The 14608-nt window shown below is 36.1% G+C and overlaps 2 protein-coding genes across 6 annotated transcripts in view; one reads left to right on the plus strand and one right to left on the minus strand.

Moving 5' to 3' along the window:
• The window catches only part of LOC146453753 (BMP-binding endothelial regulator protein-like), a 32969-nt gene that overhangs the window by 12226 nt on the left and 6135 nt on the right, over positions 1 to 14608 (minus strand). For 4 of the 5 annotated variants that reach the window (XM_085096310.1, XM_085096309.1, XM_085096308.1 and 1 more), the window contains exons 3-4: positions 9549 to 9657; positions 406 to 446 (exon numbers count right to left, since the gene is read on the minus strand). In XM_085096310.1, coding sequence (XP_084952436.1) covers positions 406 to 446; positions 9549 to 9618 — 111 coding nt within the window. In that variant the 5' untranslated portion in view covers positions 9619 to 9657. The remainder of the gene's footprint in view (positions 1 to 405; positions 447 to 9548; positions 9658 to 14608) is intronic. The other variant, XM_085096307.1, reaches the window with a different exon arrangement.
• The window catches only part of LOC146453754 (uncharacterized), a 92685-nt gene that overhangs the window by 1081 nt on the left and 76996 nt on the right, over positions 1 to 14608 (plus strand). Inside the window, exon 2 of the mRNA XM_085096243.1 lies at positions 392 to 477. The gene's annotated coding sequence lies outside the window, so the exon portion shown is untranslated. The remainder of the gene's footprint in view (positions 1 to 391; positions 478 to 14608) is intronic.

Consider the following 14608-nt stretch of genomic DNA (forward strand, 5'->3'; position numbering starts at 1 on the left):
AACGAAGGTTTCAGGATCAGGACCCAGTTGTTTAAAGTATGATTAAGCCAACCCAGGGTTATTGTGAACTTTGATGCCAGTTTAATTACTAATCAATAAATACCCTTCCAAACGATTTTTGCCCTTCAGTTTTGACTCATACTTTACATGTACCTCTTGCTTAAGATTAGCTTTGAACAGTATTTTGAATGGGTGAAATTAAAACTTTGGTTACTTTTAATCATCATCCATGATTGGCCTTGATTGTCTTTTGAACAACAAGGCCTAGAAGTTCTAAAAAGGTATGGGGAGTGGGAACATAAAGCCTCCTGGTTTCTGCCTGAGGACATTTGGAACTCTTCTGTCCCCTTCTTGTAAATCTCTGTTTTTTACTTTTTATTGATCAATGCAGATGACGCTTGGTACCTGAAAGGTTCTTCCTTGATGAGTGCACACAGTCGATACTGCTAAGAAAAGAAAAAAGAATTGTTCGCTTGGGTTAGTAAGCTTATCTGTAGCTTGTTGTTGGTGATAAACTGGTCACTAAGCAATCCTGAGATATTGGTTGCATTACAGGTGGGGTGGGGTGGTGTAGGGTAAAGTTTCATGTGAGGGGGGGGGGGGGGGAGGGCTCTGCCTGGAGGCTGAACCCCTTACCACCCTTCTCATGTCAAGGTTTATTGGAAAGGTACCCCTCTCACATATGAAGGGGTGCCTGTAAAAAAGCCTTAAGTGACCTCTGATAAATTGCTAGATTCTCCTTCTAAACTGCCTTGCAGTCACTTTTGAAACAAAAGGAGAATTTACATCAAAAGTCACTTAGGGCCTTATTCCATGCACCCCTTCATATACAAAACAAGAAATTGCACTCCTTTCCTAAAATGATCCATTTAAATAGAGACCTGTCAAGGTGAAAAAAATGTCGACTGCTGGGGTTAGCTAATCAGATTGCAAAATTTAGGTTGTGTACGGTATGGAGCAAAATAAATAAATGAATAAAAATAGTGTTAGAACATGTAGTTGTATATTTTCACACTTCTTAAGCTGAGAGTGTTATGCTTGGTTCTGTAGTTGGTTATACGACTTCCAATCTGTTGTATCCTTCTCTCTCAATAACCTTTGTGTCTTTTATATGTGTTAACTGTTTGTATTAATGTTTTAACTTTGTCAACACGTATTCTCGAGCCTTGTTATTTTGTTATTAATCTAGTAAAAATAAGTGGTAAGAAAGACACTTCTTTAAATTAAATTATTTTGTAATGACAAGGTATACATAATAAATTAACGCTCCATAATTTTTAGTATTATTTTATTCACAGTAGGATTTTCTAAGATAGAATATACGTCTCGATGGAAGAGCATATCTTATTTGTATACATGAATTGATACCTTGTTTTAATAATGCTATGATTGATTGACTTTTTTTTCTCCTTACAATATCGGTATATCACCCAGGAGACTTCGTTTAGGAGAAAACAGAAAAACGTCAAATATCAAATAATTTCTTGAGGCGAGAAAATACAATGTTTTTTTTTTTATTAATCCGGTGATTGACTGTAATCTAGCAGGAAAAAAACGATAATTCTACCTTTTTAGTCAAATAACCCTCAATTAAACTGGTCTTCGAAAAGAACAAAGGAGCAAACAGTGCGCTGTAAATTCTAATAGTTCACTTACAGACCAAACGAACCCTTTAAAGTGAAAAGTAACTCAAACGTTTTGAAAATTTTGATGAGTAAGTGTGGACAATGATCCACGGAATGTCAATTTTAATTCTCTTATTTTTTCGGTGTCAATTTTTGTTGTTTGAAAATTTAAAACAGAATGAAAAATGAGTGAGTTGTTTTTCTTCATTTTCGTCAGGAAATGGCGGAGACGGTTAGGCGCCTTGCCATTCAATAGTTCAAAAGGTTTTCATCACGTCCACGATTTTATTTGATAACGCGTCGTTGATACTCAACCCTCCCTCAGGCAACGTATATATTAGTTACTGTCAATTAAATATCCAAACAGGAAATTACTGTTGGACGATGGCCTCCCACAGTCGGGGCATCCAAGGAGAACATTTAGGCAAAACATTAAAAAAATTGTCCATAATTTAAAATGTTAGTTAACAAGGCTAAAAAGTTTAAAAAGAAAACGAAATCGAACGTTTTCGACTAATTAAATCATCTTCTGAAGATGACGTAATTAGTTCGGTTTGGTTTTCGTTTTAAACCTTTTAACCTTTTGAAAGAGTATTTTATTAAAAAAAAAATGTATTTTATGTTGTCTTTAAAAGGCATAGTTGACGCTTGCACGCGGTCAATTCCCCAGCTACACAGGCCACAATTTGATCAGTTCGGATGTTTTAGCTGAAAAGTTAAGCTAAAAAACGTTTTAGGAAACGGAATTGTATTCCTTGAATTTACGAGCTTTTTGTTCAGTGTTTTTTATTTGAACACAGAAATTCATCAGTACAATACAAAACTGTACAGAAAATGTAGTAAAAAGTAACCAATGTACACGACCCGAAGACGAAAACGGTGCGTTTTGCTTTCTGTTTGAAAAACCCCAGGGAGTCACACTGTTCCAGATCTATTTGAGGCAGAGCATTCTATTGAACGTCCACGTTTTCAGGTACACTGTTCTAGGCTTCGGTAGTTTGAGTTTCTTACTCGAATTTCTCAAACCATAAGCTGTTGTTAGGTTTAGTAAAATACTAACTCAAACTTTGCTTGAACACCGGTATCAAAGCCACTAAGAAGTCGGCATTGTTTGCATAGAACTTTGTTAGGATTCTTTGCTTTGTTTATTTCTTTACAAAATTATACGTGTGATATTTGTATTCCTTGTAATATATATAAGCTACGCTTGTTTGTAAAAGTATCCATCGTTTGATAATGGTTTTGAATTTAACCGAAATATTACGTTTCTATAAATCTATCTCCTGGTTGTTGACTTAAATATTGAGTACTGCAGGATATTCGTCGGAGTTGCTTTCTACTTTATTTGACCTTTTTTCGCATTTTTAACGACCTATTTGCCCCGCCGGAAACAAAGGGGATTGGTTTTTCAGTGTAACGAAATTTGGGCTGAAATTTTGCCAAAGAAAATTTAGATTTTCTTTACAGCTGTCCAAATTTCTGAGGTGATTAAGGACTTCCGGAAAGATAGCCACCAAAATTGACCCGCGTTGGGTGCTCATTGTTGATCATGACTATTTATCGACTACATTTTCAATAACTTTTTTAACTCATTCTCTTCGAGAGAAAAATCTTGAATCATGAAAGAAATGTTTTAGTCTGTAGGGCATATGGGTGTTGGGATTAAGCTTTTGAGAAGCACTGTCTTGTGGTGACTGTGTTTTGCTACTGAGCAGTTCTTGCCTGAGGTGCTGTTTATTATGCTGTACAAAGTGGTTTTAACTTTGAGTCTGTGGATGAAATCTTAAAGTGTGACCATTCAAATGAAAGCTACTGAGCAGTACTTGCCTAAGGTGATGTTTATCATGCTGTATAAAGTGGTTTTAACTTTAAGTCTGTGGATGAAATCCTAAAGTGTGACCATTTTAATTGAGCTATTGAGCAGAACTTTCCTGTGGTGCTGTTTATTATGGTGTACAAGGTGGTTCTCATTTTTGGATCTGTGGATGAAATCCTAAAGTGTGACCATTCAAATGACAGCTTCTGAGCAGTACTTTCCTGTACTGCTGTTTATTATGCTGTCCAAGGTGGTTCTCATTTTTGGATCTGTGGATGAAATCCTAAAGTGTGACCATTCAAATGAAAGCTACTGAGCAGTACTTTCCTGTGCTGCTGTTTATTATGCTGTACAAAGTTGTTCACATATTTGGGTCTGTTGATGAATTCCTAAAGTGTATTAAATGTCAATCCAGGGTGTCCGAAAAAAGATGGTGGCTTTACATTTTACCACAATGCCTTGACAAGCTAAAGCGGCCAATAGGCACATAGAAAGCTATAGTTTTGGTGAAATTCGTCCCTGTACTAACAACATTATGTGTACTAGGTTTGAAGTTTTTAGAACTTTTTTTCTGTCCGTTTTTGTGAGCGTTTTTACAGTTTTCGCATGCTAAGAATTTTGAAGACTAACGACCTTAAATGAACGTGTGTTACACCGATATTGAAAGAAATATTTCAGCTAAATCTCAGTTTCTGTACTTGTTAAGGTCGTTAAGTGATTTTCTTTCAGTATGATAAACTTTACCCAAGCTATCAAATGAGGTAAGCAAATTACTTAAAATCAATGCATTGTTCTGGATTGCTTATTTGCCATTTTTTTTTAGGATACTTGTGTAATCTTTAACCTATCAATGGTATTATAACTCTTAAATTAGATTTGTTTCTCTGTCGTAATTCCGATAGACCGTACGTATTATTAGCGTTCTTTATCAAAGGTGTTATTTACAGAAAACAAACAAACTAAAAATCCTAGTCTATTTGCAATATTTTATCACGGACACTTTTAAAGCACTAAAAACAGTAGACATCGCAAATTTGCTCTTCTCTTCTCTCGTTGGAGAATCCGATATTGGTATGAGTAGCCATCTTCGTCAAAGTTATTGTAACGGGCGAAAACACATTCATATCCAGGTGTCGGTAGCTTACTGCTTTGCTATATTTAGTAAGACTCTTTTGTCAAAGAATACCGCATTTCAAGTTTGCAACACATCAAGCTACAAAGTCAACTGAAAACAGAGTCAACTGAAGAAGGCACTGCTTGGTAGCTTTCATTCGAACATGTTAACAAATTTAGAACCATATTTAAGAGCGTGATAAGCAATTCCACGAGAGTGTACTTGGTAAGCACATTGACTGTGCACTGATTTCATAGTCTAAAATTTTATAGAACCAGATCAGACGAGGCTGACTATCGAAGAGAAATGCTTATTTCTCAGAAGTTTGACAAAGTAATTAATATCGAAGTATACACGATTCTTTACATGAGTTGGATTTTTACATTCTCGTAATTTTTGCGGACGTAAATACTGGCTTAACGTGTGTGCAATGCAGAATATGAACGGGACGGATTCTAAGAGTATGAACGGCTGAAAGGCACATTAAAAATAAATGTTTAGAAAACTCAAGCTTTGACTCGAGGATAAAACGTTTGTTAAAATCATTGGACCTCGGTAATTTATTATCCTTAATGGCTTCAAAATTACAGATCTCTACAAATCTAAAGATAAAATAATCGTCCCATTGACGCCATAGGCGGGACGATCAAAGGTTTCCCGCCAAAAATTGGCGGCTGGCGCTTTCGTTGCACAACCATGTTTAATCGCCAAAGCCGTCTAATGTCGGCAGAAATAATTATTAGGCTAATGAGGATATGTAAGTGAAGATACTTAATTATTTGAATTTACAAGGGATCGGAAATAACAGTGAATTAGATGGAGCGAGACGTTCAAACATTTATCCGCTATAAAGAGTTGTGATGAGGGATTTTGTAAATCAGATTTTAATGAATCAGTGTTGATTGAAGGATCTGAGCAAATATTTGTTTGAGCTAATTAAATACAAGCAAACAAACACCTGTATATTTATAGATTTAATCGCGAAGAGTAAACATTCCAAGCCTTTAAGTGAATTTTTTTTTTAGTTTAAACAAAGCGATACTTTTCAGATTGCCTTTTCACGCAAGGGCCCCAAACAGTGTTATTTTAATATTAATCCTTCTAGAAAAGAAAGGAAACAATTGAAACACATTGAAGAACATTTGTTGTGATGGAAATAAAGAACACATATACGAGATACACGGTACTACTCAGTGGCGATCGATTTCGATATCAAATCTGTATTAAAATTTTAGGAAAAAAAATGTTATCGAATAAGAATGCTAAGCTAATGCTGATGTATAATTACTGATATACGCTTGGCGTTTGGTTACTATAGTTCAGAGTTCCATGTATTTCTCATTCAAAAAACAGCCTTCCCTACCTTGCAAATATTTATTGTGTTAATGCTGATATAACTGCAAACAATGTCCATTATTACGCGTCGAGTCTGCGGTCTGTGGTGAAGCTTTCCGAAATAGTACACGGCGATTGCTGTAATCTAATTAATCGAATAAAGTCACTTATCACGTACAGAGTGTCAGTGTCATATCGGTTTCTTTCTCCCAGTCAAACAATCCGCATTGTGTTGTGTTTTATGTATCAATCTTTCTTTTTTTCTTATGAACGAATTTGGTCCAAAATCGCTCTCTTTCCGGCGGAGTTTTCAACTCATTGAATTTGCTTAGGACCGATTGAATGATAAGAATTACAAATGGCCCGTGTTATGTTTTACTTGAACAAGATTAAAACTTTACTATTGCCACCCCAGACGCGCTTTTGACTGGTTATGGCTCAGGGGACAGCCAAATTCTTAATTGTGAATTAATTTCGGAATATATCTGATCCCGTTAAAAAAAATTCTTTAAGTATAAACCCCGGAATCTTTCATTAAACATTGTCCTTTTCCTCGTGATAAACTAAACTTTCCGCCACCCTAGACGCTTGTGACCGGTTATTAATCGTAACAGTACGCGCAAAATATGCCACAAATGACCCTGCTGGCAGGCATGGCAAAGCTCAGGGCACAGCCAAATTCTTAATTATAATTTCGTAACATATCTGATGCCATTAAAATATTTTTCTTCAAGTTCATTAATTATAATTTCGTAACATATCTGATGCCATTTAAATATTTTTCTTCAAGTTCAAACCTCGGAATCATTCATTGAACATTGTCCTTTTCTCGTGATAACCTAAACTGTTCGAGTGCAACAAAGCTATATTCCTTGTCACTTCTTAGTTTGTTGTTCCACGCCTAGCAGTCCACAGTTTCAGTAACGCAAAGAGGCAAGTTAACTATTGAACATTACATGTCTAGACCCTCTCCTGTTCTGAGTCGCCACATCCTATCGTCTTTTCAGCTTTAGAATGCTGCGGGGAGGCTTTAGTTTATTTGTAAATAGCTTTGGCTGATCCGATTCAACAAGGATCATAAGCGATTATACTGAATAAACAACAAGACAACCTCTTGGATGGCCGAATGACCACCCTAATCGGTACTTTTTTAGTGGCATTCATACACAAGACAGTTTTAATATCGTGACACATTTCCAAGCCTCTGTGAGCAGAAGTGAAGTATTCTTTGTGAAGTGTTTTGATTTAACTAGCTTCACACTCAAATTGTTTTGAAAGGTCGCAGTGTAGATTCAGCGCACATGTTAAAAAATTTAAACCACATTGATTAGTTCTTATAAGCACTGCCGAAACCAAATTCTGAAAATCCTGTCTAAAACCTTAATTAAACATCCTTAAGCCAAAAAATTTTCAGCGGTAGGAGACAAATCGACCGAGTCATTATTTGACAAAGTTGTATTTCGCCGCAACTTCCGGAACATTACTGTGGTTTTTTGGAGAATAGAGGGCAAAATGGTTAAGTGAAAATGGGACAATAGACATTTGTTTGGTAAATTGCCCTCAACCACAACAACATCGTTGGAAAAGCTCATGGGTGTAGGCTGTTAAGATTGTCAGAAAGGAGCTTTTAGTTTTGAGTATTAGGGGGAGTTTAGCGTGTTCTTTGATACCTAAACCGGAATATGCAATGTCGGCCTAACCACTAGCTTGTACGGTGAAGGAATGCGCCCAAATTCTTGAAGCGTGGTTTTCATTAGCGGCGCAAAGCACAAGACGAGTATACTTACTGAAAATAGACTCGATGCAAGCATAAGCGGAAGAGTTAAAATTCTGCTTTCGCTTGCCCTTAGGCTTATGTCGCCATTATTTCTTAATAAAAACCTGGTAAGTAGATTAAGTGAGTTTGTTCTTCTTATATCTATGCTCACTGCTGATGCTTGCAGGGTCACAGTTATTTTATACATTACTAGCGTAGCAAGCAAAACCTCAAGCACAAGTGATAGACGAAAGTATAGCATACAATGGGCCCTTATATCAAAGCTGACAGTAACGCAAGTTAAAGGAGTACTGTCACGAAGATTTTGCTGTATTTTGACCAAAACTACTCAAATATTGCATGAAGAACTTTTTCTCTGACATGAAATTGTTCGTAGAGCACCGGGAGGAAAATATCAACTGATTTCTTCAATGATAAAGAACAAACTATTAAGCTGTTTTCAGCAATTTCTCCAAAATACACGGGAAGAACTTGAAAAAATTGGCTAATTTTTTTAAAGTTGTATCCATTGCCATCCAAGCCATCCGCAGCTAAAGATAACAATACTGAACCATTGTTTTAACATTCCCATCGATATAAATATGTTTTTATGCTATTCAAAGGCACACTAAAAACTGGTGACACTGCCTCTTTAAGGCATTACGGGATTACCACAAAAGAAAAATATATTAGCGCGTAACATTTGCAGAAATGCTTCAAGTTCCCCAGAAATCTTACCAAAGAAGTCTCTGTTCCTATTACATCAGTGAGATTTGACAATAAATTTATTGAATACCTTTTTGCGAAAATGGTTGTATTATTTTTAAACCTTTCTGCACCACACACCTAAAAGCGCTCCACCACTACAAATTTCATCTGCTATCAAAGTGACTTATAAAAAGTTCAATCAATACGTCGTTAATTCTTATGTTCTGCATTAGAGCGTGAAGTATCTTGGGCCCCTTTTCGTGAAAATAAGGACCTATAAAACCTCCATTTGCGACCTGATAGGTCTTCAGGAGTAAAAAAACCAGGGCCCTAACTAACAACAAACGAACGTGAATGTGCTTCCATACAGGCATTTTAGATAATAGACTGTTCCACGTTGTCTGACACCGTCGTGGTTGGGGGAATTTAAGTACTCCTGTGAAAGGGATTTTGGTCGACTTTAAACTTCTGTAACTGCAACCGCTCTATTTCTTCGTGCTTTAGGCTTTTAGAAGACATTAATCCTAAAATTGTTTTCGTTGAATATAGAGTACAGATTCAGGCTGAGAAATGATGTAACTGAAATAAACAAAGATATTTCCAACTTTTGAAATTTATAGCGGTGTCAAAGTAGGCCAAAATGCCTTATATTTACTGTAATTTTAGCCGTATTTGTCCACCAACCAAGATGGCGTCAGAAGCCTTGGAAAGGTCTGGTTTTTATGGCGCTTTACAGACATATATATATATTCCGAAATCTTTTTTAATAACATGTTTCTCGATGACACCACCCCTAACTACTTCCTTAAATACTTCGAGAACAGTTTGAAATGCCGATCATAAGTGCCAGAAACTCTACTTGATAACATGCACAGTTGCACAGTTCAAAACGTTTAGATGACAACACTTGCCTCGAACGCAAAGTCACATAGTTCTGCAAGCAGTCCGAATATTGACTGTCACAGATACGAAATGGCTACAATGTATTTTCAAACAATTTTTACTCTTGTGCCTATGCTTGCATCGAGTCTACTGTCAAGTTGATGCTCGTCTTGTGCTTTGCGTCGCTAATGAAAACCATCGCTTCAAGACTATGGGCGCATTCCTTGTGCGAGCTATTCTGGTCAGGTCATTTCATATTCCGGTTTAGGTATCAAAGAGTAAGCAAAACCCCCTTTTGCTCAAAATAATTACCTCGACTTCCATCGCAGACCGGACAGCATTGGTTCTTCTGTCTTCTGATCACTCCTTTGCACGAATTCATTTTCGGACATACCTCTCGGGCACATTCCACGGATTTGTTCTGAAAAAAGGCAGCCAGCAAAAGTGTGTTAAAAGTTTTACTTCTACGAGATTACCCCTTTAAACTCTAATAGTGACCAACGTCTAATTTCTCTTTACAATCTCACTACTTGATCCAACATTCGAGTCATGAGAACGAAGGAAATGATCATCAAAGATAAATGTCTTGATCTTTAAACAAATTCTCCAAACTAATACCATAAGTAAGATATGGGGAACAGTAAAGAGAACTTACATGCTGGTATTGGAGATTCAAGGGGTGTTGAAATCTTGCCCAAGTGGCTCTGAGACAGGAATTCATAATTATTGTTTTCTAATAGTATTAGTGTAGTAACTCTCTTAAGCTTGTAATTGTTGTAATTGTGTTGCAGCTGCTATTGTTTTTAGGGTTTTATTTATTTATTTATTTTATTTTATTTTATCAACTTCATTGGACACATCAAAATAAATACAAAGAACGAAGCAGAAATACAAGAAACAAAATGAGTGGTCCAAAGGGTATTGCGCAAAACGGGACAACAAGACCCGTGGGAGGCGCAACCCCTTAAACATCATTAAAACATATGCAATTTGCTGTATTCTGGTCAAAACTGCTGAAATCTTTGCCAAAAAACCGTTCTGTAACATGAAATTGCTCTTACAACACCGGGAAGAAATTAATAAGGTTTTTCTCCTAGGAAGAACAAACCATAATCAATATTTAGCGACTTCTCTAAAATATAAAGGAAGAACTTGAAAAAATTGCCTGTGTTTTTTTCAAGTTGCAATCCACTTGACATAATTAATAGCAGTTTCTATGCACTATTAGAGTTATTGTCAAAAAAACTCAACCACTATTTTAACGATTCCATTGAAACAAATACGGTTTTAGGCTAAACATTTTGACACTCAAAGTAGGTGACACTGCCCCTTTAAGCTTGCGCCTGCTTCTGATTGGCTGCATAGAATTTATTTTTTTGGCGGCGTTTGGTAATTAATTCAGATCTCTTATTGAGAAGACCAGACTTATCAGCAGTTGAGATGCAACGTTCTTCTGATAAACAAAAATTACCACAACTCTAACATTCTTCAGGAGAAGTGAGGCAGAATTTTTCAACTAGAGTGACACTTTTAGTTTTATTTCTTGTTGAATTAATATGAATATATGAAACAGATATACATATTAATTTATTCATCCTTCACGGGTATATTACAAACTCACAATATGACCAGCTCCCAGTTGGCTTGATAGCTCAGTTGGTAGAGCACTGCACCGGCATCACAGAGGTCATGGGTTCGAATCCCGTTCAAGCCTGAATTTTCTTCAGGCTTTCTTTACGCAACTGCTTAAGTTGCGTAAATAACTGCGAGGATCTTTCTTCTATTTAATGTTTTATTGTTTTTGTTAGTTCATCTACTTTATTACAGTACTACATTTATTAAAGCATTACTATCACTTCCTTATACCAACTTACCCACCCTATTTACTTGCACTATTACATCTTAGGTTGCGTTCGATTGACCTTATTCCGGAATAAGAATAAACGGAATACCTGTTAAATTTCTCTTTTAAGAAATTTGGGAGGCCGATTCTGCAAACTATCGCTGACACATGAGAATTTAAGAGTCGTCTCGTGCTCCAATAACTCCTAAAACCTTTTGTGAGGGCTTTCTTGTCATCGTTGTATTACTAACTAACACAATACAACATTATTCACAAATTATTGACACGTTGCTACCGGTCAGCTTTGTCTATTTTACCTCAGTCTGAAGAATTGTTTTGTATTCTTATGAACATAATCCTTTGGACATCGTAAGAAAATATTTAGTTTGTGCTTTGCCCAGACTGACCAAGAAAGGAAGCGATCTTAATTAGCAGAGATTTAAATATGAGAAAAACCTTTTGGATTCCCCGACCCCTCCCCCAAAATGAGACTTTCCGAGGCTTTATCGTGTTTTGTTTCTTCCTAGATCCTGATCCTTCCACTGTTTACATATTCAAGTTTATTAACGCATAAATTTTCATCCTCAAGTGTGGTTACATTGTTTGGGTTAAAAAGTAGAGTGGAAATTTTGTGTTTGGAAATATTTGTAGAATTAGCACTAATTAGAAGATTAGAACCTGTCGTGCGAGATTGCACGTTTTATCATACATGTTTACGCACGTAAAAAAAAGGCTTTTAATAAAGCTAACATTCTTGTAATATTGATTGAGGCAAAACAAACAAATAAAAAAAGAAAACAAAATAAAGAAAGAATGGGTTTAATGCGGTTCAATTTGTGAATGCTATGCTGTGTTCGTTTTTGTTGAAAGAATTCAATCAAACTTTTTTTTTTTTTTTTTAAGTAGAGCAGGCCTAAAAAGTCAAGCAGCATTTTTTCGTTTTGTGAAAGATAATTTTCGGAGTGTAGCAATATATTTTTTTCTTCGTTTGATGTTATGCCCCGACAATCTTTTGTGCGAGCATGTTCAATGTCACGAGCAAAAATGTTGTACAACAATTTGGAACATTTAGTCCCCATTTACAATGATCTTCCTTTTGCTTATTCTTTTTACCAGCCCAGTAACGAGGAAGCCTCCTAAGGCTTCTTCACCACTTTCTTTTTAGTTTTTCTTCTCTCTTCGTATTTTTGTAACGTGTTTGGTGAAATAAATATCTAATAAATAAATAGTTTTCAAATTTGATTCTTCCATTCTCCCAATTTTAAACATTTTTCCATTATCTCTTATTTACTCTTTTTTTTATTTTTGTTAATAGGCTTTTAAATAGTTGATGCTGCTGAATTTTTAAATATTCTAAATATTTATGTAAATAACTATACAACTCAGCCTTTCGGCTGCAATATGATTATTCTATCTATCTATTTTAGTGAACACTTGTTTCATTGTAACCACTACAGATCTTGTCAAAAATTATTCTCTCTTAGTCCTTTTCTAATTTTCAAAGACCGATTATTCTCTGTCATTTCTTAGACTTCAGTGATAAAGATAACAAGTTTATGTAAAAGATGCTAGCGCCTCACTAAACAGTCCTTGAATTTGAAACCTGAAGTTTTGAGGTTGTTTTAAGAACGGTGGCAACTATTGTTACTGCGCATACCTTCTGTGCGTGAGTATCTCGTGAAACTCTGTTTCCTATGGGTGGTGCCTACTAATACAGGGATATTTTTGCGCAGTTTAAAACTATGCGGAGAAAGCAGACTTAGCAAGTGCTTCTAGTATCCAAAAGGAAAATTGGGGGTAGCCATGCATTTTTCAGGGATAATAAAGCTTCAACTATGGGGTACAAAACGCCATACATTGCTTTGTATTTTATTGCTTTTTAGAATAATTGTTGCTTAATTGTCTCTAAAAAAATACTTGGTCCCCCCATTTTCTTTTTGGATTTCCATAGCCCTTGCTAAGATCTGCTTTCCCCGCATAGTCATAAACCGCGCAAAAGTACTTCGGTATTAGTAGGCACCGCCCTTAAATAGGAATTGATCCAGTTTTGATAGCAACTGCTCAGTACTCAACGGTTTTCGTGTGAACGGTTTCCAAACGATAGGAACTTTAACCACATAGTCAAATGTTAGAGCCACTGTGCACACAGCACACTTACGAACAGTCTTACTACTGTGAGCACCAGAGGTCTTAGATGGTTCATGTGCGATAATTTCGAATTTCAGAAGTCAGAACTAGTTAATACAGCATAATTAGCAAAGCAATACATCCATTAACTGCTGTAAAAGGTGATCATACTTAACGAGGCACTTGAAGGTGGGGGGAGGCAGGGATGGCACAGAGGTGACAGCACTCGCGAATGTTCGAGATTCGCCGGAGGAATTGAACGGAAATGTTGTAGGTTCGAAGTTTTTTCTGCGGGTACTCTAGTTTTGCTCCCTCCAGAAAAAACAACATATTAACTAAATTCCGATTCAATCAAGAAACAGTGGATAGAACCGAAGATCCACTCTGTGGATTTCCACTGTAACTCCCATTTAACTATAATATATTTTATCCATAATTTTAATTACGCTAGCTTTTAAAGACGACTTGACCAGTCTGTTAGGTCAGCCAGGATTCCAATTTGTCCCCCACTCCACCCATTTCATAAATTTTCACATGAGCGTGCCACACTTCACTCTCTCATTTCAAATCCCAAATGTTTTCACTATTTGCAGCATAGTAAACCATGCTCAAATTATAAATGAGTAATATTTGCGAAAAAATGTCAAAAAAACAAAAAACCGTAGCTTTACATGTTAGAGAATTTTCTCTTTCAAACCTTTAATTGAGTTCAGTAAAATTACTTGAAGAATAACGTCACTTGAATTTCTATTTTATCTAGTCGGTGTTACTTGTGTAGACTGAAGGAGCAAGGCAAACAAGATGAGTAAGTGTCTAATTTGTGGGGAAACGAGTGTCATTTGTGGCTATTCATAATCCCTTCATCATACCCCCAGCCAAACCTAATTCTTGTGGTATTTTTTAGTATGCTGTACAATGTTGATCTAACGTGAGTGTCTGGGTGACTGTTTAATAGTTAAACTATTGAAATATAAAAACTACTGAGTGCTGCTTTCTAGTGGTGCTGTACCGAAGTGATTATAAGTTAAGTGTGTGGTTGACTTTCTATCAGAGTTCAACATTGAAACACAAACCACTGAGAAGTGCTTTGTAGTAATACTGTTTATTATGCTATACAAGGTGATTCTAACTTCAAGAGTGTCTGGATGACGTGTCTATAGTTTAAAATTGAAATGCAAACCATTGAGTAATGAGTGCTTTGTAGTAATACTGTTTATTATGCTATACAAGGTGATTCTAATTTAAGTGTAGATGACGTTTCTATAGTTTAACATTGAAATACAAGCCATTGCGTACTGAGTGCTTTGCAGTGATACTGTTTATTTTGTTATTCAAGGTGATTCTAACTTGACTGCGTGGAAGACTTTTCTATAGTTTAACATGGAACTGTACAAACAACCAG

Source organism: Pavona decussata, unplaced genomic scaffold (genome assembly GCF_977016875.1).
Source record: "Pavona decussata unplaced genomic scaffold, jaPavDecu1.1 SCAFFOLD_324, whole genome shotgun sequence".
NCBI classification, from domain to species: domain Eukaryota; kingdom Metazoa; phylum Cnidaria; class Anthozoa; order Scleractinia; family Agariciidae; genus Pavona; species Pavona decussata.